We start from the raw sequence: 24191 nt of genomic DNA, 5'->3' as shown, positions 1-24191 counted from the left end.
CATTTCAAATAGGAGATATCATTTCTTTCTTTTTTCTCATCAAATATCAGAGTTTCAACAATACTAATATATTCAAAATTCAACCAACCATTTTCATATCAAATTCAAACACTTTCACATAAGATTCAATCAAATCCATTCAATTTTCATTACTCTGGTTATCAAATATCAAATGCCCAATTAGGTGGGACTTTTCAAATGGGTGGCTAGCCTCAAATTGTTCCTGGTGGACGGAACCAAACACTACTAGTACTAGTAACCTCTAACCAAACCCCTAGAGGTTGGGGTCCAAATCAATTACATTCCCACCATGAAATGTAAAGGTCAACTATTATATCCCGTTGACAGGGCCGAATAGTCAACTATTATATCCCGTTGACCAGGGCCAAATAAACCAGAGTGATGTTTTTGTTTCAAGTATTCAAATTTACACAACATAATATCTCCATATTTTGTGTCATAAATAAAACAAAATATTCCAACATAATATTTAGTGCAAAACAGTTTGATCCATGCATGGTAACAAAATATCATTTTCTTTTCCACAATTCAAAATAACATATAAAATAATTTAATTTTATAAATATTGCATTAACTTCCCTTACCTCAAAATATGCAAAGACCTTGAAGGAAAAATAACCCTGAAAAGTCTACTCCTCACCTAACACAATAAAAAGACCACTATTACTATTTACCTCAAAATATAAATCTGATAATCCTAAAATTTCTAAATGTTAAGATTAATATTTCTGATTAACAAAGTAATAATTTAATTACCATATTCCTTATTTAATTAAAATTAATAAAATCTCAATTTGTTTCTAATAACACATTACTAATTTAATTTAATTACAATTTTATTTCATTATAAAATTCTATATATATATAATATATATATTTTGCCAAATCTCTCATTCTATTTATTACAAAAAAAAAGACCATTACTACTATTATATTATTTATTAATCTAAAACTAAATGTTATTATTATTATTATTATTATTATTATTTAATTAAACAATTCAAAAGCCATTCATGTCTCTCGGGTACACCAAACCAAGAAAAGCAAGTTTTTTTTTTTTTTTGCCATCATCATGATTCATTATATATATATATCAAAGGCTTCCTTCAAGGCACACGCCCCCTTTTTCTTTTCTTTTTTTTTTTTTCCTTGCTTCAAGTAGCACAGCACGCATACGCCCCCTTCTTCTTTTTTTTTCCTTCCTTCTTTCCTTCCAGTGCTGTGCACACGCGTTCTTCCCTTTTTTTTTTTTTTTAATAAAATTAACCCTAACCTAAAATCGAAACTTTCCAAGGAATTTTTTTTTTTTTTTCATCTAATAAAATTTAAGATCTCCCAATTTCCAATAATAAAATCAAAATCTTAAATTTTTATTATTTTGGTATTAAAACGAATTTAAAAAAATAATCTAACCCTAATTTAGATTTGGGATTTTCCAAAAAAATATATATCTAATGTGCTTGAAATTAACTAATGAATCTAAAATAATAATCTAGGGGTTAGAAACTTACCTATAGAGGTTTGTTCTTCAAACCTTGAAATCTGACCTCAACTTCACGTTCTCTGAAAACTCTCTGCGAACAGGAATACGATTCAAAAAAAAAAACAGGAAGAAGAGAACTTTCTATTTATACCTAGGGTATTATTCGTAAAATTACTTTTTCACCCCTCTTCCATTTTATTAAATTAATTAATTAATTAATTTAATATCATTATTAAGAATTTCCTAAATTACCTTTTAAAAAGAAAAACTTGGGCGACAACTAGAGTTAGGGCAACCTCTAATGTCGGTATAAAAAGATGCCACAACACCAACAACATGACTCCTGGGCGCTTTCTTGAACTCTGCATTGAAAAGACGAGTTCACCATTGCCGAAATGGTCCACCACTATTGAAGCTCACCGGTTCGTGTATAGACATCCATCACCGCCACCAGAATTCATCGTCATCAGAGAGCAATATTCATCATAGCCATGGTGACCCACCGACAATGAGAAAGGATCATCAAACACCCATTTCTTGGAAGCTTCAAGATCTTCATACCCAAGGATGGAATCACCACTTTCCCTCGGATACCCATTTTTCTGAGAAAACAAGAGATCACAACCGATTGGGAATTCTCGAAAATGCTTGGAATTGGTATGGATGTTGGGTCTTCGTTGCCTCCCTGCACGGCCGACTGGATCCCTTTGCTCCACTCTTCTCAACGTCAAAAGCGTTGGATCCATGTCAAGTATAAGGAGTTGGACGCTCAAAGGATATGCACTCTTCTTCATATCTGCTGCAGATGATATGACAACATCAAAACAAGGAAATCTTCTTCTCTCAATAATGGATGATATCACAACCACCTCTACAAAATCAAAATCGGTCAAACCGCCATCATCGAAGTGGAGACCGACAAAGGCAATATGCATAATGGTGGGAATAGTGCTACTAACGGCCGTCATGGTGATGATGATTATAGGTTTCACAGTTTTCGAGGCTAAAGATCTCGTCATCACCGTCGGCTCTATCTCGCCCAAGAATTCCGTCATCACCGTCGGCCCTATCTTGCCCAAGGATCCCGTCATCACCGTTGGCTTTATCTCGCTCAAAAGATGTGCTCTCTGATCGATCCACTCTTAACAACGTCGTTTTTTAAAAAACTATGTCGCTTTCAAATCTATGAGGAGGTGTCATTTTGGGTCTGGTCGTGGAAAAATCTTATGGTGAGAGCCAAATTGTCGGCGAGCAGATGAAGAAATCTTTATTCTTGGAACAATATGCTTTCTCGGTATGTATTGGAGAATTTATGGAAAACTGAATTTTTAATAAGGAAATATCAAGGTTGTATGGGATATTTTTTAGAGGACAGAATCATGCATTCCATATTGGCAGTCATGCTTTCCATACTGAAGAGGCCATCACATGCGTAATTAAAAAGTGGAGCTGCCATATAAATAAGAGAAGGAATAGAAAATGGGGCTTTTTTTTTCCAGAGAGAACACGCGAGGAAATTTCTTTGGGCAAAGACCCACACACGAAGAGAGAATAATTTTTTCAGAGATCCACACACAAATAGAGAAATTTTTTTGAGATCGACACATGAGAGCAATTTTTTAGAGAGGACACGCGCAGATTTTGAGAATAACAGAGACTTCAGACAAAGACTTGGTTGCAACTTTGACTTACCAAGAGGATTTTCCGAGTAACACGCACAAGAGCCACGCATTTGGGAGGGACAACATCGACACAAGGTAGCTAAGTTCCCGTTTTTAATTTCGATTTAATTTAGTTTCACTTTTATTTTTTAATTTGGATGTGTTTGTAGTTTTAATTTATTAATTTAATTAATTATGTGAGATAAAGTCCACTTTTAATTTGGTTTTAGTTTAGTTTTAATTTTTTTTAAATTTGGGTATATTTGAGATTTTGATTCATGAGTTTTATTAATCTTGTTAGATAAAGTATATGTTTTTAATTTCGATTTAATTTAGTTACAATTTATTCTCTTAATTTAAGTGTGTTTGTGATGTTAATTCCTTGGTTTGAATATTCCTAGTAGATAAAGTTCATATTTTTTTAATCCCAAATTAGTTTATTTTTAATCTATGTATTAGTTTAAATATACTTGTGATTTTAATTCGTTACTTTAAATAATTCTGTCAAGTAAGATTTATTTTTTTTCAATTCTGAATCAATTTATTTTTAATCCACCTTTTTAGTTTGAATGTGTTAATGATTTTAATTCTTGAGTTTAAATAATCATGTCAAATAAAGTTTGTGTTTTTAATTCCAATTAGTTTGATTTTAATTTTTTTTAGTTTAGGTGCATTTGTTGATCTTAATTCTTTAGTTTAAATAATCATGTTAAATAAAGTTTGTGTTTTTAATTTTTAGTTAGTTTGATTTTAATTCATTTTTAGCTCAAATGCATTAGTTGATCTTAATTCTTTAGTTTAAATAATCATGTTAAATAAAGTTTGTGTTTTTAATTTTTAGTTAGTTTGATTTTAATTCGTTTTTAGCTCAAATGCATTAGTTGATCTTAATTCTTTAGTTCAAATAATCGTGACAAATAAAGTTTGCGTTTTTTTTTTTATTCTTGTTAGTTTGGTCTTAATTTGTTTCTAGTTTAAATGCATCTAGTGCTCTTAATTCTTTAGTTCAAATAATCATGTTAAATAAAGTTTGTGTTTTAAATTTTTAGTTAGTTTGATTTTAATCCGTTTTTAGTTTAAAGGCATTTGTTGATCTTAATTCATTAGTTCAAATAATTGTGCCAAATAATTTTATTTTTTTATTCTTGTTAATTTTGTTTTAATTCGTTTAGGCTTTAATGCATTTGCTGACTTTCATTAATTAGTTTAAATAATCTTATTAAATAGAGTTAAATTTCAATTTAGTTTGATTTTAATTTATTTTATAATTGGAATGCGTTCATGATTTTAATTCAATTGTTTAATTAACCCTCTTAGATAAATTCCATGTTTTTAATTTCGACTTTAGTTTAGTTTTAATTTGTTGATTTATTTATTTGTTTCAGTTTAAATATATTTTTAATTTCAAATTTGATAGTTTAGCTAATCTTATTAGATGATGTTGATGTTTTTTTATTCTAATTTAATCTAGTATATTATTTCTTAGTTTGAATGTGTTCATGCATTTCTGATTTCATTAATTTTGATTTTAATCCATTTATATTGAATTTTCTAGTTGATTATAATTTTAGTTAATTAATCTAGTCAATCACATGTTATTATTTTCATATTTTGAGTATGGCACATTTTGGGTTTTGATCCATTAATATTTAGTTTGAGCTTTTAGGAATTTTGGATAGTCAATCTAGTTAATTGCATGTTATTGTTTCCATATTTTCAAGTTTTCTAAACTTTGGTTTTTTTTATTTATCATATTTTGTTAGAGTGCTAAATTACCTTAATTGATCCCATATTATTATCTCCATATGTTAAGTTTGTTGACTTTAATCCTTGATTGGTTTTTCTTATTTTAATTCATGCATTTCTTGAAATCCAAATGTTAGTCTTGGATAATATTTTTGTTAGTTTGTTTGATTAGGAAGTCATAAATTTGATGCCTTAGTGATTGTTAGTCAAACCTTTTCTTTAGGGCCATTGGAAACCCATGAAGGTTGGCCCTATTCTCACCACTTTAATTGGCATGATTGTCTAAATCTCTATTTTGTGATTTGTTTTCCTTTGGGTTGCCTATGTTTGATGCTTGAATATTGTCTTTTGAAAATCATCCTTTTCTATTTTTTAAAAGAAACCTTTCCTCAAAATGTTCCTCCTTAAAGTGTATTTCAAAATTCATTTAGAGTCCTTAGGATCAAAATCTTTTTTAAAAAAATAATATGCAACCATATTTTGCTCGGTTTGCATCCTTCTCAGTTTTCAATAAAAATTTTGGTTTTGAACAAAACATGAATCAAATCTTGTGGTCCCAAATAAATGGGATAGTTTTAGGCTAAATTGATGTATATCGATTGGGGAATTGGTGAAACCCCACATAAGAAAATCTTTTCAAAACTTATTTTTGCAACCACCTTTGTTACTCATTGAAATCATATCTATCTATTTTTAATAATTGTATACAAGATGTGTGTGATACTTGATTATTTCATATATTCTTATCATTTTTGCTATGTTAATTAGATATGCATGTTAGGATTTCTTATTTTATCATTTATTATCTAACCCCTCATGTCATGAGGAAGCATATTATGAGTTATCTATGCTATCCAAGTACGCCCCCTATCACCTACCTTCTAAATTCCATAAACATGATTGTCATGTGAATTATGCCTATGTTTGATAGTGCTTGGGTGTCTTGATGTTTGTTATATTGTTCGATTATTTATGATGAAGTGCATGTTGGGTGATATACTATCTAAACTAACCTTTGATGTTTTGTGATAGCGCTTAAGAAGTGGTTTAGGTATGCACCCTAACTCTTCTTTATTGTGATTTGATCTTATTTGGCATGCTATTTTTTTTTTAATCACCTTACTTACCTCGGTATCTATAATTAACCAATTAATTGTCACATTTCCCTCAACTTAGTTAGTAAAAACCTCTTTAGGGCTTAGAGGGGTGTTACCTCTTAGAGGTACCTTCCCAATAAGTAACCTGATCCTCGGACCTAGACTCAGGTTTTTCAAAGGCACGCTTTTTCAAAAATTATGGAGTCATTTTTTAGGGTTTTATTTGTTGTTTTATTTTCCCTTTAAAATAAAATAAAATAAGTGGCAACTTCAACTTTTCCAAAAATTAATTTTTCACCAAATAAAAGCGAGTCTCGCCGATTGAGTAGGAGCACACGTGGAAAATGCGGGTCCACAATTTGTTCCCTAATGGGTGATTGTAAGAGAAGACCTATTCTGAATCCTGAAACTTTGGATGCTCCATCAACATGGAGCATCCACTATTTATGTTTAAGAGAATCTGCAAGCTATGAGGGCTTCTGAGGAACCTCAGCTATAAAGTTAGCCATGACCTGTTCCTTCATCGCTAGTCTAGGTTGATAATTGATTCCATACTTACTTAGCTCTATGGCCCATCTTAACATTCTTCCAGACAGGTCTGGTTTATGAAAAATACTTCTGAGCGGTTGGTTTGTGAGCATGGTTACTTGATAGGCTTGAAAATAAGGGTGGAGCTTTTGCGCAACACTTTTTAAGGCCAAAGTCGTTTGTTCCATCTTGGAGTATCGGGTTTTCGCGTCAACCATGAATTTACTTAAATAGTAGATGGACCTCTGTTCTTTATCTCCCTCATGGCGCAAAAGTACAACACTGACTACACAATCAAATACTACTAGATACATATACAGTTGTTCACTAGGCTGAGGACTGCTCAGGATGGGTGGTTGTGTGAGATAGCGTTTGATCTCTCCAAATGCTTGTTCGCGGTCGCTTGTCCATCCGGTTGCGTTGGCTCCTTTTAGTGTCAGGAAAAAGAGACTTAGCTTGTCCATGAAACTGGCTATGAAACATCCTAGCGCAGCTAGATAGTCTGTGAGGCGCTGCAGTTCTTTTTTAGTACTTGGGGCGGATGTCTCCATGACAGCTTTGATTTGGTCTGGATTGACTTCTATTCCTATTTGTGTAACCATAAATCCCAGGAACTTGCCTGCGCTGACCCCAAAGGCGTATTTGGTCGAGTTAAGCTTTATATTGTAATTCCTCACTAAGCGAAGTTCTCTTCTAAATGTTGGGCATGTTCGGACTTGGTTTTACTTTTTACCACAATGTCATCAATGTATACTTCCACTATGGGGTCTATTAGTGGCTTAAAGATCTTCGTCATCAACCTTTGGTAGGTAGCCTCAACATTCTTAAGCCCAAACGACATGACCCTGTAGCAGTATAATCCGTGAGGCGTTACGAAGGTTGTTTTTTCTTCATCTGACTGGAAAATCGGAATCTGATGATAACCAGAGAAAACATCTATGAAAGAAAGCATCACGTGTCCAGCAGTGGAATCGACTATCTAATCTATACGGGGCAACGAGAAACTATCTTTTGGGTAGACGTCATTCAGGTTGGTATAATCAACATAGACTTGCCATTTACCCATTTTTTTCGGGACCACCACCACGTTTGCCAACCATTCTGGATACTGTACTTCCCTTATAAACCTAGCTATGAGAAATTTCTCTATTTTGCCCTGGATAATCCTCTGCCTATCCGGATGGAAGCGTCAGACTTTCTATCGGATAGGCCGTTAGGAAGGTATAACATTGAGCTTATGAGAGGCTATTGATGGATGGATTCCGGGTATATCATAATGAGTCCATGCGAAAACTTTTTCGTTCTGCTGAAGAACTCCTTGGACCGCTTTTAGCTCTTCGGGTGTTAGTCGAGTTGACATAGGTAACGCGGTCGCTATCTTGAGAGAGAACCAAGGGTAGGAGTGGGTCAGTTGTCGATGGATCTCTTTCGCCTGGCTGTGTAATTTCTATTTTTCCTCAGTGTCAACCGGTTCCATAGGTGGCTCAGAAGCACTCGTGGATTTGGATTCTCGTGCCACTTGATAACACTATCGTGCTGCTAGCTAGCTTCCAAAGAGGTTGATTTGTCCGTCCTCAGTTAAGTAGCTCATCATTTTGTGATATGTAGAAGGGATAACCCTCATGTAGTGCAACCATGTGCGTCCCATGATGGCATTGAAATGGGACAAGTCTTCCACTATTGAGAATTGCATATTCTGGACAATCGGCCCAGCTTGGACAGGTAGCACGACATCTCCTAGAGAAGTCGTCGAGGCCCCATTAAAACCTGACAGTATCCGCCTGGGATTCTCTAGGGCGGATGATGGGAATCCCATCTGTTTGAACGCGAACAACTATAATAGGTCGGTTGAACTGCCTTGGTCAACTAAAATCCGCCTTACATCGAAATCACTGATCCCCAACGTTAGGATGAGGGCATCTTCATGCAGTTGTAACATCCGATTGGGGTCCACTAGGGGAAAGGTGATTACCCCGTCTATTGGGCGCGTGCCCCCATCGGGCAAGCCAAGTTGGATGTAGCTAACCTACTCTCTTATTGAGGCGGCTCGAAGTAACCTTTGCCTCTTCCGTTTAAAGTTGTATTTTTCATCAATGGGACCCCCTGAATGTAGTTGATTATGGCTCTAGGAGCCGCTGAAGTTATGGGGGTCGTGGTGGCCAGACTTCGGGCTATATCCCCACATTTCCCTTCTGAGCGGACGTACTATTTCAGATGCCTAGCTCTTATTAATTTTTCCACTAAGTAGTGGAGGCTTCTGTATTGTTCTGTGGTGTGACCATGGTCTTTATGGTAAGCACATTTTCTGTTCTAGTCCCATTTCGCAGGATTTGTCTTAATTGGCTCGGACCATTTGAAATCGAACAAATCCCAGATCATGGGGAGGAGTTTTTCGTATGAGTTACTAAGGGGAGTAAGATTGGCTTGGGTTGACTGTTTTTCGTCCTACCGCCTACCAGTTTTTCTGCATTGGCTTGCAAGTTTAAAGCTCCCAACTGAGTCATTTTTGGCATTCCGACTGGTGACCAAGACCTGTTGGGTAGCTGCGCGAATGTTGTCCTTAAGCATGGAGTATTTGTTTGCTCATTTGAATAAATCGTCCATTATTGCTAGAGGTTTTTTAGCAAGAGATTCAAAGAAGGGAGTACCCGGGCAGATGCTCCTCTTAAAGATTTGAAGGATGGCATCCATGCTACAAGACTCTATTTGAAGCATAGCCTACCCGAACCTCTTTACGAATTCTCTTAATGACTCGTTCTCTTGCATCTTTATATTTTGCAGGGTATTAATGTTTTGCTTATGCTGCGTTGAGCATAGATATTGTCCCACAAAGGCCTCCGACAAATCCCAAAAGTTATTAACGGAGTTCATCAGGAGGCGGTGGAACCACGAAAGAGTCTGGCCTTGGAGGCTGGCATGAAAGACCTTGCACAGTAACGTGTCATTCCCTATGTCAAGGGTCATGAGTTGCTTGTAGTGCATGATATGGTCAAATGGATCGCTGGTTCCGTCATATGTAGGGAATTTCAGGACCATGAACCCTTTTGGGGGCTCGTAGTTGATGATGTAAGGGTTAAAAGGCATGGAGAGCATGTCATCCAATCGTCTACTGATAGAGCCTGAGAGTCCCCTACTAACCAGATCCCCCACTAGTTGCTATAATAGCGAATAAGGAAGCCAGTAGGTTATGGTCAGTGCAGTTGAGGGACCAGGACATGCCTCTTGGGCCATCACTACGAGTGGTTCCCCCCCCATGTCGGGCATCTGAGGCCCTAGCCTTGCGTGCATTGCATTCGATAGTTAGGACTTTCTATCGCGTCTCCTTTTTGTCGAGATGTGAGTGGAGTCGGAGCTTTCATCCTACGACGCGTGGCAGGTTGGTGGGGATCTTTCCTCAGGTTGTATTTCTTATTCATTAGAGGGAAACTCTACATTCCCAGGATATGTCGCTTCCTCGTTTTGCCTGGAGTTCATTTGCCGACTTCTAGGTTGTCCGCTACAAGGAGGGCCTGATGAGGACACCTGAATATGAAACACTTTGTTTTCTTCCCCAAGTCTCCTTGTCTCACAGAGTAGGGCTTGCATCTGTCTCTCGCTCTTTCGTTGGCGTTTTTCCATACTCTTGCGCCAGTTGAAGTAGCCCTCGCTACCCATGGCCGACGATTGGCTTCTGGAAGGTGTTAACATCTTTATTCCGTTCCCACAGACAATACCAATATTGATACCTGATCAACTGAGGATGGACTCCTCCTTTGGTTGTGGCAGCGAGAGCCTCTATCTAGACGCCAGAGACTGGGCCTTCGTCGTCCCTGCACAAAGATGTCCGAACAGGTTGTCCAAACACACTCTCCGAAGCCTAAGTCAGACCTGAGGTGGGTAGGAACCCTTAAAGAGAGAGAGAGAAAGAGAGAGAGAATCCTCGGTATTGCATACCTGCGCTTTATTTCATTGGGGTTTTTATAGTGATCAAAAGGAGGAGAGCATAGTAGTGATGAGTTGGCCCTTAACTTAATGTCACAATGATTATTGCGTAGTAAGTGTCAGGGCAATCATCGTAGTTGCAAGGTGGCTGGTGGCTGTGTCAGGTGGCACATCAAGACACAGTTTGCCATCATTTCAATCCTATTGAGGGTATGGGACTGGAAGCGCCAATCCACTGATGTAGACATAAGGTAAAAAGAGTCCCATCAGTCACTCCAGTGTTAGGTAATTATCGTCTCGCACATCAGAGGGGATTTGGGGATGTTAGGAAAATGTGCCCCGCTCAGTGGCCCCAAATGGTCCGGATAGAATGCTTTCGAGTGCCTTAAAGGTTGTCCGGTCAGTGATGGAAGGAGTGACACGTGGTCCAACTAGGGTTCTGCCACGTGGACAATCACGTGGAAGCACACATGGGCAGACACGTGGGAGAAGGCCCCCACAATTTCCGCATTTTCCATCTCTTAGTTATCCAGTCATCATTTTGAATATCTCAATTGAGTCATTAGTTTTAAAATCAATCATCAGAATTAACAATAGTTTTGCAACAATTGACAGTAGGTAGTTCAATCGCTGTGAAGTTAGATTAGGTTGTGATTTAGTTGTAGAAATGTTGATTAAAGAGGCTTAACACCTTAAAATATAACAATAAACAAGCACATGTACTGAATCACTCGCCAGTGGCTGCCGGCAGAAACACTAGTAAAGCGTGGTACCGAACAAACACGTAGTGGTGGCCTTTGCTTTGGCCATGACTAACATGTACCGTATGGTGGCGGCCAGGACTTGGCCGCACCAAAGACCTTTTGTGATATTCATATTACTGACTTGAAATAGGCTCATACAGATACAAACATATTGTTAAGACATTATATGATTAAGAAGTACTAGTAACCTTGTTTTATAACCTCATTCAAAAAAATTGAGGTTCTTGTCAGATGATCCACCTTCCTTCACAGCTTCCCTTGCTAAACCCTTCCATTTCTTTGCATTCCTTCTCATTTCTTCACCCCTCTCTCCACTTCCCATCACCAATTCCAAGCACCTCTTGATTTCATTACTTCAACTATTCCTTCTTGGTCCACCATCACCCGTAAACCCGTCTTCAACACGTCTTCAATCAACCTTTCGTTTGTGGTTTGATCAGTCCACTGAGGAAATGCCACAACTGGTACCCCAGAAGTCAATCTCTCTAATGTTGAATTCCACCCAGAGTGTGACACAAAACATCCCACTGATGGATGTGACAGAACCTCAACTTGAGAACACCACGGTACTGTCATTCCTTGCTGTTCCAACTCTTCATGGCAACTCAGTGTCTTTTCTTCTTCATTTTCCTTAACTCGTATGACCCACAAGAAAGGCCGTCCTCCATCCAGCAGCCCGCGAGCAATCTGCTCTGACTGTTGCTTTGACAACACGGACAGGCTTCCGAATGATACATAAATGACAGAAGATTCAGGCTTTGAGTTCAGCCACTGGATATAGTCCTTTGAACAGCGGAAAAGATCGCCTCCAAATGAAGTATCGGATAGATCTTTTCCATCCAGGAAAGCGGACGGAATCAAGGGTCCAATTCCCATCAAGTTAAACTTGTTGATAGCTCCTAGGGCCTCAGATTCTAGTGCATCGTAGCTGTTTACCAGTACTTTCGGGTTGCTTTCACAGTTGAGCATCTCTAGGTGCTTCTGAAACATTGGGAGGACAAATTTGTACGTATTTCCTTTTTGGGGGATTAAAAAGGAGGGAAGATCACTGCTGTTAAGCAAGGGGAGTGAAGGCTATGGGCCACCTCTGCTACCCATGGAAATTGGATACCATAGAGTAAGCAAGCAAAGGGACGACCTTCGTTGGCACCGGCCATGATAAGCTCAATAAGAGCTTGGGACCCGAGACGCTCAAGCTGGGATACGAAGTGCTCGACATCATCGCCTTGTTTGAGGCCATGGTCATAGCCATCTGAGAAAGTGGCAAACTCTAATCCATCCAGGTTTGGGGACTTGGACATACGGGAACCGGCGGAAGCGCTAGGGAAAAAGGTGACATGGGCACCAGCACGTATGAGGAGCTTAGCTAGTTGGAGAGTTGGATTGATGTGGCCTTGTACGGGAAGCGTTACAATGAGGATGTGGGGGTTCGACATGGTGCAGTACAAATGAATGCGTATGCAGAAGAGGACCACCTCAATTTGTGGTCGGAACTGCATTGGCTGGAGTTGGAATTTTGTACACGAAATGAGCTATGGCTATGACGATTGTAACGACGCATCGAAGTTCTAAGTTGATTTGTCTTTGACTTAAATGTTATTTTCCAAAATCCATCTTAATTAGAACTCGTTTTTATTGGATAATCACGAGCAGCTGTCAGAAAGCCCAGTCAGACCGAACACGTGCTTTTAACCTAGAGGACTTTTGTCTAAAGGTCGACCCATGGCTAGCTGTCAAAGAGCCTATTGATGACAAGTGCTTTTAACCAAGAGGATTTTTGTCCATCGCACTTTTATTGACAATTGATTGATACTAAAATATAAATTAAGATTAAAAAAAAAAAAAAAGTTTTAGGAAGTACTTTAGCTATGAAATATATAAATAAAAATATGAATTTTAGGACACTTATCCAGTCTTAACCCAAAAATCACATCAAAGGATTATCTCAATCCCTATGCATACATTTAACTTTCGTGAGATATCATTTTCAGGTATACTCTATCACCACTCCCAAAAGCATTTTTATCTACATTTATTTTTTGGTGTGCACAAACTAATTGTTATCATCTTGCAAACATGCATGGTGTAAGTTTTATTAAAATCTTGTGTATATTGTCTTAGATTTTGTTTCTTATAGAAAATCTACCAAATTTTTCACAGAAAATTTCAATAATTTCATCACCATTATCAAAATATCTTACATAAAAATATAAAAGCTAAAGGTGATGAGAAAACAAAGTGAGTTTGTATTTTAAATATAAATTAGCTTATTGCTAAGATGATATATTGCATTCACAACATAGTACATTGAAATCTTGAGACATACCTAAAGATTGGAGAAGTAATAATATTTATTGATTGATGTTGATCCTTCTAAAGATTTCTCTTTTTGTTCAATTAGAGTCATTCTTGACCGTGAAATTTTTTCTAGTGTTGTCTCAACCTATTTAACTTTCTTAAGTTTAGTCTTTCTAATGAAGGGAGTAGTTGTAGGGAGGACTTCTTATATAGCATCATTTTCTATGTAGAATTTGACATTAATAAAGTAAGACTCAATTTCCATAAATAGCTTAGCATTAACATCTACTTTCTTTAACCCTTCTTCGTATAACTTGAAACACTAGTGTAGTGTTGAAAGCATTACCCCATTCTCATAAAGCCATGGTCACCCAAATAACACATTGTAAGATGTTTCACATCGAGTACATGAAAAAAATGTGTTCAAACTTAATTCACTTGTAATAAGATCTAGACAAATCATGTTAATAGCTCATGGTCCCCTTTGTTTACAGCTTTCAATTGAGCGACTCCATGCTAACTCATTTGTGGCAATTTGTAGTTGCCTTGTCATCACCTTAAGCATGATATTTACTGCAAATCCTTTATCAATTAATATACAAGTGACCTTTTGTTCCCATATGTATCCGCTAACGAATAGGAGCCAATTATTTGGCTTTGACCATTATTGCAGGCTCTTGTCATTGAAAGTGATGGTTGCATAACCTATCACACAACCGTGGCTTTTGCTCTTAGGTTTCCTTTGCTCCTTTTATTTTTGTGGCATAAGTGTTGGATTCTTGAATGCCTAAATCAATGCAATTTGCATCTCCTCAAGAAGTTGTAGCATTTCATGGCAATTGAAAAGTGATAGAAAGCAATGTAGTCTTGCTACTACCTTTTTTTCTTCCTCGATTTTTCTTGCCTTTATAATAGGAGTACTATATTCTTCATCTTCAATTAACTTATCTTGTTCTAGAGTCTTGTAACAAGAAACTATATTAGTGATTGCTATCATCAACTTATCGAAGAACCTTGGAGAGAAGTATTCCCCAAAGGTGGTAGGGACGATGAGTCTCTACAAAAAGAAGTTATCAACTTGTATTACCACTTATTTTATTTTTGACTTCCTTTTTCCTTTTTTTACTCTAAACATTGATTAATGTTTCCCTTGTGTCGCTCCCTCTTAGGAAATTTAGGATATGGATGAAACACTTGCTTTCTACAAGGTTTTCTTTGAGTTACAAATGTCTAACCTACCTCACTATCTAGCATAGATTCATTATTAGACCTGAGGTGAAGAAGGATACCTTAGTATGGCACTTGTGTTTACCTTAACTTAAATGACTCACATTGAATAATACCAATGCATGCTCCTAGTGTCTTAGGTAGAGCAGGTAATGGAACAAGATTGAATGACTGAAATGTGATAGTAGTGTGATTTAACTCTACCATTTCATCAAGATCCAAATAAATCCTTCAATATTACATAAGGTTCATTATGAGATCTTTGAAGATGAAACATTTCTCCACTGGGTGACTAATGTTCAATGGTAATGGTAGTAATTTGCATCATCAACACGACCCATTTCTTCTGAGTGCTTTTACTTAGGTAATTCGATAACCTTGAGTTGGATTTTTTGTACAACTCCTAATACATCTAAATCATGTGCAATGCAAGAGATGCATGCTTAAATATTCATATGGTATAATGCATGAAATAAGAACATATTAAAGTAAAATAAGAATTTTATTAAATAAATAATAAAATCAGAATTTGTTACATCATGTCATGCTTTTAAGGGTTATATCCTATTACTTATCACTCATTTTCCCGTCATTTCTCTCCCTTCATTGATCAACACTAGTGTCTTTCTTTGCACCATGGCTTGCTATGTTGAGTTCCATATCATGTGCTCAAGTAGCTAGCCAACTCTTTGAAGGTGTAGGGTTGTATCCCTTGAAGGATATATAGAAGGTCCCTATGCATTCCTTGTATGCACATCTCCATAGCCAACAACTCAAATAATCTATTCTTTCTCAGACTTGTATGGATGTTTTGTGAAACTTTTTTCTCTCTGTGAAGCTTCTTTTCTCTTGTGAAGTTATTTTTTCAATCCTCTCCACTGAAGAAGGTTACCATTATTTATAAGTAAAGTTAGAGAATTAAATTTGAAATCCCTAAAATTTGATTGCTTCATTCAAAGAATTTAGTTCTTTGATTTTAATCACTTATCTTCTTCATTTAGAAAATTTACTAACAAGAGAATATTTATTTCTAATTCTCTTTTGATTTTAATTATTTGATTTGAATACTGAATTTTAAAGCCTTCTAAATTTCATTACATATCTCCTTTTGAATGACATATCCGTATTCAATATGTATTATTCACCACTTGTGAAGTTGAAATTTTGTTTATTTAAACCATCACAATATTTTTTTTTTTTATCAATTCAATGATAATTTAATCCTTCAATTTATGTCTACAATTTCTATGTAACAAGAATTCAAAATGTCTGTACAAGGGTTCTAGTGGTTTTTCTTTTTCTTTCTTTTTTTTTTTTAATAAAATTGTTTTGTTTGTTTGTCTTTTTTCCCTTTTAAATCCATAACCAGGATCTTCACAACCCAAAAAATGCCTTTTACAATCGACTCTTTTTTAAATCTCAAATTTTATTACAAGGATGTCATTACAGGTTTGTTGAGCATTAAAAATTTGCAAAAGTCCGTACTTCATTTACATCCATATAACATGAAAATTTTGGGAAGTTTTATTAGTTTCAATTCCAAGATTTTAGAAAAAGAAAAATCTACAATATAAAGTATTTAATTCTAAGAAGAAAAATAATACAGATTCAAGTTTTGTGAACTTGGACATGCCAAAATACTGAATCACTCGCGAGTGGCCGCAGTGAGCCAGCAACACTTGGCGAAGTGTGGTAGGTAACATCCATTTACTATAGCCATGACCAAATTTACATGGACCTTATGGTGGCGGCCATGACTGAGTAATGATTATAATGCTGTTAAAAGGAAGGTGTCGGTATGCATATTACTGAATTGAGATAGCTCATCTGGATACAAACACATTGTTATGACATTATATGGATCAAGAACTACAAGTAACCTTGCTGCGCATTACCTCATTCATAAAATTCTTAAGATTCTTGTCAGATGATCCACCTTCCTTCACAGCTTCTCTAGCTAAAACCTTCCATTTCGTTGCGTTCCTTCTCATTTCTTCACCCCTTTCTCCACTTCCCATCACCAGTTCCAAGCACCTCTTGATTTCATCAGCTTCTACTATTCCTTCTTGGTTCACCATCGCCCGTAAACCCGTCTTCCACACGACTTCAATCAGCTTCGCGTTTGTCGCTTGATCAGACCACTGAGGAAATGCCACAACTGGTACCCCAGAAGTCAAGCTCTCTAATGTTGAATTCCACCCACTGTGTGTCACAAAACACCCCATTGATGGATGTGATAGAACTTCAACTTGAGAACACCATGGTACCATCATTCCTTGCCGTTCCAACTCTTCATGGCAACTCAGTGTCTTTTCTTCTTCATTTTCCTCAAGTCGTATGACCCACAGGAAAGGCCGTCCTCCATCCAGCAGTCCACGAGCAATCTCCTCTGACTGTTGCTTTGACAACACGAACAGGCTTCCGAATGATACATATATGACAGAAGATTCAGGCTTTGAGTTCAGCCACTGGATATAGTCCTTTGAACTGCGGAAAAGATCGCCTCCAAATGAAGTATCGGATGGATCTTTTCCATCCAAGAAAGCGGACGGAATCAAGGGTCCAATTCCCATCAAGTTAAACTTGTTGATAGCTCCTAGGGCCTCAGATTCTAATGCATCGAAACTGTTTACCAGTACTTTCGGGTTGCTTTCACAGTTGAGCATCTCTAGGTGCTTCTGAAACCCTGGGAGGGCAAATTTGTACGTATTCCCTTTTGGGGGAATTAAAAAGGAGGGAAGATCACTGTTGTTAAGCAACGGGAGTCCTGGTAATTCAATGGTAGAGGAGGGATGATCGCCCTTGTTCTGGATGAGCTCTCCATAACCATTGAAATAATAGTAATAGATATCAAAAACAGCGGCCGGTTGAGTCCAAACAAGTGCGGAAGGGATGTGAAGGCTATGGGCCACCTCTGCTACCCAAGGAATTTGGACACCATAGAGTAAGCAAGCAAAGGGACGACCTTCATTAGCACTGGCCATGATAAGCTCAATAAGAGCTTGGGACCCGAGACGCTCAATCTGGGACATGAATTTCTCGACATCATCGCCTTGTTTGAGGCCATGGTCATAGCCATCCGAGAATGTGGCAAACTCTAATCCATCCAGGTTTGGGGACTTGGACATACGGGTACCGGCGGAAGTGCTAGTGAAAAAGGTGACATGGGCACCGGCACGTATGAGGAGCTTAGCTAGTTGGAGAGTTGGGTTGATGTGGCCTTGTGAGGGAAGCGTTACAATGAGGATGTGGGGGTGCATCGTGGTGAGGTTTGTATGGCAGTGGTAAGGAAACAGATTGATTTCTGTGGTGGGGTATGCAGAAGAGGAGGACGACGTCAATTTGTGATCGGAGCTGCAAAGAGCCGCGTAGATAGGAACGGGGTTGGAATACTTTATTAACACCGAATAAGATATATATTGCTCTGACGCATCATGGAGGAAGTTCTAATTAAAGCTGATTTGTCTTTTCATTTAACTGATACTATTTTCCAAAATCCATCATCCAACTCGTTTTTCATGCCCAATCACGGGTAGCTCTCGGTAAGCCCGTTCCACCCTACTGCTTTTAACATAGAGGATTTTTGACCGTCACACTCACGGGTACCTGTCGGAAAGCCCTGTTCAGGACAAGTGATTTTATAGTGCAACATGAATAAGCATGACTATCCCTTCTCACTCACCCCGCAGTAGTGCTCTTTTGAGTAGAAAAAGGGACACCACTTCTCGTACTAGTACTAAATTTCACTACAACAGTAGAACTTATGCCAAGATTAATTTTTGGTCATTTGTAACATGAATAACCATGAGCATAGCTGCTCACTCACCTCGTACTCTACATTCTTGGTCTTTGATTCATCAATTCAACTTTCCTTCAAAACCAAAAGAATATGATCACCTCGTTGAAAGCTCTCTATCAAAGTATATTTAATTAATAAAAATATGGAATAATCTTAAACAAACCTCTATCCAAACCCACACATATAAACAAAGCCTTAGTAAAGCCTAGTTTGATTATAATCATTGATTTGTGCTGAAAATTGCTTTTTGTTCAAAATATTTCAATATATTTTGAAGATTTTGTTGTGATTCCCATCCTACATAATGAGTAAAAGGCGTCATTTTTTTCCATTTTTCTTATAGCAAGTATGAAATTTCTTAGGAGAAAAGGGTTCATTTTTCAAACATCACCCATTTAAGGAATTGTACATCATGATATTGTGTATCAAGTACTGCTCAATATTTGGGGAAATAATTTTATCAAAAGATATATAGATTTAAATTATATTAGTACAACCTTTAGAGCAATTGAAGCTTTAATACAACCTTTTCTGATCCTACCAAGCCCTTGATCTTTTCCACAGTTCTTCCACCCACAAAGATTTGTGATTTAAGGACATGTCCCACAAACTTTCTTTCATAGTTTTCATTGAGGTTCATCATTTTAGGGTAATTTTATTTCTTTATTATTGTCACTGGGTCTCTTTGTGATGTTGCTCTATTTTGACTTCTTTTTTTTCGTTTTGAAAAATGGTGTGTTTGACAAATAAAAATCAAAGGAAAAAGTGGGACTTGAAGTGAAATTGTTTGTTGCGAAAAAATTAGTTTTTTTTTTTTAAAAAAAAAAAATCTCACCAACCAAACATACCAAAAAAAGAAAAATGGAAAATTGGATTAGGCATCACTTGGTTAAAATTTTTCTTCCAATTCCATGATTTTCCTCACAATCCAAAAGATCCAAATTTAAAATAAGGCAGTGACTTAGGAAGAGGTGAAATATGGAGAGCAAGACGAATGGATCAAGTAGTGACCAAAAAGGTCTACCAATGAGGATAAGCAACCTCAGATGACGAAGCTAATGACTCTCAATGACACAAACGAAGGATGCTCGGTAGAATAGTGTCTTGGAGCGACTTGAGAGAGAGCACACGCTCAACCTCAACATGTCGGTCAGGAAAACAAGTATAATAAACCTCATGTCGGTCATGAGAACAAATATAATAAAGCTCCCAAGTGTCCTCACTATAAAAGCACTCGATAAGGAGGTCATTTAGGTCAATTATTAATTAAAAAGTATAATATACCTTAATAAATTATTAATTTATTACCTATTCGATAAAATAATAAACTATTGATTTTTCGATTAACCAAATAATCATTTAATTAATAAATTTTCCTTGATCCCAGACCATTAATTTATCGAGGTTTAACTATATAATAAGAAAAGCAAGTCAATTGGTAAAATTTACTCATCTTGAAGCAAGTCAATTGTTATTTTCTTTAAATCCATAACCAACATCTTCACAGGGCAAAAATACTTCTTACCAATTGAATCTTTTTTAGAGTTTCGAAGTTCAACAAAGGCAAAGACAAGAAACAATAACACAAGTTTAGGTTTATAACCTTTATCAAACTCAGCTATGAATACAAAATCAATTTGTAAACATGAACTGACGGGCATGAGAAGACAAGATACCAAATCAGTGGTCTTAATGTAAAGAGTTTGGTGGGTCTTTAGACAGGGACCATCAATGCCAGCTTTTGGTTTCCCCGATTCATTAGCAATGAGTGCAAAATTGTCTGGTAATGCGCCTTAGCCATGCATTTGAAAGATCATTTGTGATGGGGCTGGGTTTCAGAAAGCAATAAATCTCCCATAATTGTATTTTCTTGTCGTGCCAGCTGTTCAATATGGCCTTTACCAATTAATAATACTACTTATAGTGACATAATAAATAATAAAAATCTTGTGATTAAGACTACCTATATTAGCCTGATCATAAATAATAAAAATCTTCTTGAAAATGTTTAAGTTAATACGAAAGTCTTTATCATAAACTCAGAGATAAACACATTGTGATCAAGCACTATTAACTAGTGACTACTAGCTAGTAACCTTGTATGACCTCATCCATAAAATTCTTAAGGTTCTTGTCAGATGATCCACCTCCCATCACATCCTCCCTTGGCTAAACCCTTTCATTTCTTTGCATTCCTTCTCATTTCTTTCACCTCCTCTTAATTCATTGCTTTCAACTATTCCTTTTCACGGTCACGCGTACACCCGTTTTCCACATGTCTTCGGCTAGCTTTGCGTTTGTTGATTGGTCGGTACACTAAGGAAATGCCACAACTGGAACCCCAGAAGCCAAGCTCTCGAAGGTTGAATTCCACCAAACAATGTGTAACAAAACAACCCAGTAATGGATTTGAGAGGACCTCAACCTAAGAACACCATGGTACCATCATCCCTTGTCGTTCCAACTTTTCGAGGAAACTTGGTTTGTCTTCTTTCTCCTCTTCTCCCTTTTCCTTGGCTCTTATGACCCACAAGAAAGGCCGGCCACCGTCCAGCAATCCACGAGCAATCTCCTCAGACTGTCGCTTCGATAAACCGCGAGGCTTCCAAATGATACATAAATGACAGAAGATTCAGGATTTGAGTTCAGCCATTCGATATAATCCTTTGAACGACGGAAAAGATCGCCTCCAAATGAAGTATCGGATGGATCTTTCCCACCCAAGAAAGCGGTCGGAAACAAGGGTCCAACTCCAATCGACTTAAACTTAGTGACAGCCCTTAGGGCCTCAGGTTCTAATGCATCGAAAGTGTTTATCAGTACCGTTGGGTTGGCATCGTGGTGGAGCAGGAAACAGGTAATGTTTGTTGAGCATACGGACGCCCTGTGCCATTTGTTGGAAAAAAAAAATCAAACAACGACCAAATGCAATAAGCAAAATCAAAGAAGACAAAATTTAAGTCGTTGAATAGTAATTACCTATGTCTAAAGGAAAGGGAGATCAAATTTGTTATATTATAACATTCAAGATTACACACTTCAAATTCTCTCAACATTCCTACCTAAAACCTAATATCCTATTTGTCTTTATTTGTTCACTCTCTTTTTTTTTTCTTTCTCTCTTTCTCTCTAATATAAAACCATATATTTATAGAGTGCTATGTGTTAACCCTAAAATAATAGTTACCTAATCTTAGTCCAACTTAAAAATGTAATTTATCAAAACACAAACTCCATACATATTGACTTTCCTAAAAATAAAAATAAATTATTTGAGTTAGATCTCAATAATCTCCACCTTCACTCAAATTCTCTCAATCCTACACAATTAATAAGAATAAATATGTGCAAAGTTGAAACTCTCATCAAACTTGACTCTATAAACCGTCTTTGTCTTCTTTTGCAATTTCCCTCATCATTGTGCTAATGAGTACTCTTAGTCCAAAATGGAGTCTTGATCATCTTGTCGCACTTTTCTACTGTGAAAAGTTCTTTAATACTGACAAAAGACTCTTCCATCATGACTCGGCTCCACCTTCATAACTCCATTTAAAATTGTCTTCTCAATCAAATTGTATAATTTTTTCACCTTTTTTCCTTTCATAACTGTCAAGTACATGTTTCCGAAGTATGCAGGTATGTAGGTGGATGCATATTTGAGTTCCTGTTTCCAGATCTGTGGTTGAAATGTGGAGAACCATTTGGGTTGAAATGTGGAGAGTTATTGGTTGTGATGAAGTGGGCCAAGATAGAAGTGGAAAATTTTGGAATATTGATACTTTTCTCAATGAAACTTTCTTAAGCAAAAAGAAGAGTTTCAATTTCCTCTACTGTATATGGATCAATTCTAGAGTTTACAGAGATGATGAAGGTTTCATAATCTTGAGAAAGACCTTCAAAGATTGCATCTATGTGATCTTTCACAGAAAGCTTGTGGCCAACTAGGGCAAGAAGATCAATTATATTTGTAATTTTAAGAAGATAATTAGTTATAGATAATTCTCCTTTCTTGGTGTTGTATAGTTGAGTCTTGAATTAGGTTACTTTGGCTGTTACTTGGTGATGCGACTCATGGTAGCTTAGCTTTAAAGGCGTATCAACAAAATTTATACCTTAAATACTATTACTAAAGTAGCCAAGCTACTATAGCATAGTGGTTCTAGGATCGTTCATTGGGAAGGGTTTTCGCAAACACAAGTGATATTCAAATTAGGAAAATAGGTGATTTTCTTATGGATGTTAGCTTTAAAAGAAGATGAAAATATTTTAGAGAGATTTAAACTAACTTAAGCTAACATTAAAGACTAAAATGAAAGGGTGTAAAAACAAGTTTCTCAAAGATAGGATAACTATGCTCTGGCTCTTATGCAAATTGGAAATCTCAGGATAGGCTCCTCGCGTTGGGGTTGCAACTATGGTGATGCTTGCTTCCCGAACCGGTATGGATTTAGCAAATCAAGTTTTAATCCTTTAAAATGACAAAACAGATGGTAGTGAATTTCATCAATGGTTATTCACCTTAGACTTCCTTTGAATGGCTCGTAAGAGATAACTAATGGTCTAAAGCCAAAAGCTTACCAAATATTGGCAACTCAAAGTCATTCTAGGTGATAAACTCACCTTTCAATGGCCATTGAAATTGGTTCTAATGGATTAATGCAAAACTTGGAATTGAAAACCTCACCTTCCAATAGCTCGTAGGTCCAATAGCTCGTAGGAGATAACTAATGGATAGAAATCCAAAAGCTTATCAAGTATTGGCCGTTGGAAGTTGTCCAAAGGAAATAAAAACCCAACTTTACATTAATGAACCATTAATGAAAAACGACTACCTTACCTTCCGGGTGCGAGAAATTTCCATGGGATTGCATCCAAGCCATCACATAACATCCATGCTTTGAGAAACTTAAAGGTTTTAGCCAACCATCCTCTGAGGAAAAGTCCTCAGAGGCTGTTTGGCTACTAAGAAAATGAGAAAGAAAAGAGAAAAGAAGGAAAACAGAGCTTTATATAATTCTAATTTAATCTACAAATGATCGATCACCCCATCCGTCCATTTTTCAATCTCCCTTTTTGGAGGTGTTGTGCCTGTTTTCCTCTTCACTTTGCTTGTTTTTCCTCTTTGCATTCTCTTTGCTTGTGCTCGTGTTTCCACTTGAAATTCAAGCCTGTAAACTTCCAAAATCCTTGCTTTAACTTGTCCAATTAGCTCCTCCATCATTTGGCATGCTTGAATTGATTCATAAGCTGATAAAAACATGTAAACTTGCCACAAAATGGTTAAAACCAATTACTAAGGACCTTAATGAATTAATTGGGTTAAATGAATATGATTACTACACAAAGGTGCTTAAAACCATTATAATTAGGTCTACAAAATAGCACTTTTTGGTAGTAATCACTTGGGTGGCAAAACATAATCCTAGGTCTTCCACACTTGGGCTGAAGTGTCACAGCTCACCTTACAAGTGAGAAGAGCATCAGATATGGATGCAAGAATCCAAGACATGATGAGTTGAGCTTATTATTTCCAATCCTGGAACATGGGATTTACATGATGGTGGGTTTCAGTGTCTAAAGAGAGAAACTTGGAAGGCAAAATTGAGGATTCGAAAAGGAAGTGCTTGAGCTTATGGCCATTTAATG

At 36.8% G+C, this 24191-nt stretch overlaps 1 protein-coding gene and 2 pseudogenes across 1 annotated transcript; all 3 read right to left on the bottom strand.

The window, feature by feature from the left end:
- Positions 1-11423: 11423 nt before the first annotated feature.
- Positions 11424-12657, bottom strand: LOC117913755 (annotated as a pseudogene).
- A 3793-nt stretch (positions 12658-16450) lies between these two features.
- On the bottom strand, positions 16451-18108 carry LOC117914959 (UDP-glycosyltransferase 75C1-like). The gene has a single exon (XM_034830490.1). It carries the CDS (start codon positions 18004-18006, stop codon positions 16609-16611), a length of 1398 nt encoding a protein of 465 aa, XP_034686381.1. The 5' UTR covers positions 18007-18108; the 3' UTR covers positions 16451-16608.
- A 2507-nt stretch (positions 18109-20615) lies between these two features.
- LOC117915228 lies at positions 20616-21440 on the bottom strand (annotated as a pseudogene).
- Between the last annotated feature and the right edge of the window lie 2751 nt (positions 21441-24191).

Source organism: Vitis riparia, chromosome 5 (assembly GCF_004353265.1).
Source record: "Vitis riparia cultivar Riparia Gloire de Montpellier isolate 1030 chromosome 5, EGFV_Vit.rip_1.0, whole genome shotgun sequence".
NCBI lineage: Eukaryota > Viridiplantae > Streptophyta > Magnoliopsida > Vitales > Vitaceae > Vitis > Vitis riparia.
The sequence above is the reverse complement of the archived record's forward strand: the minus strand, read 5'-3'. Positions and strand labels throughout refer to the sequence as shown.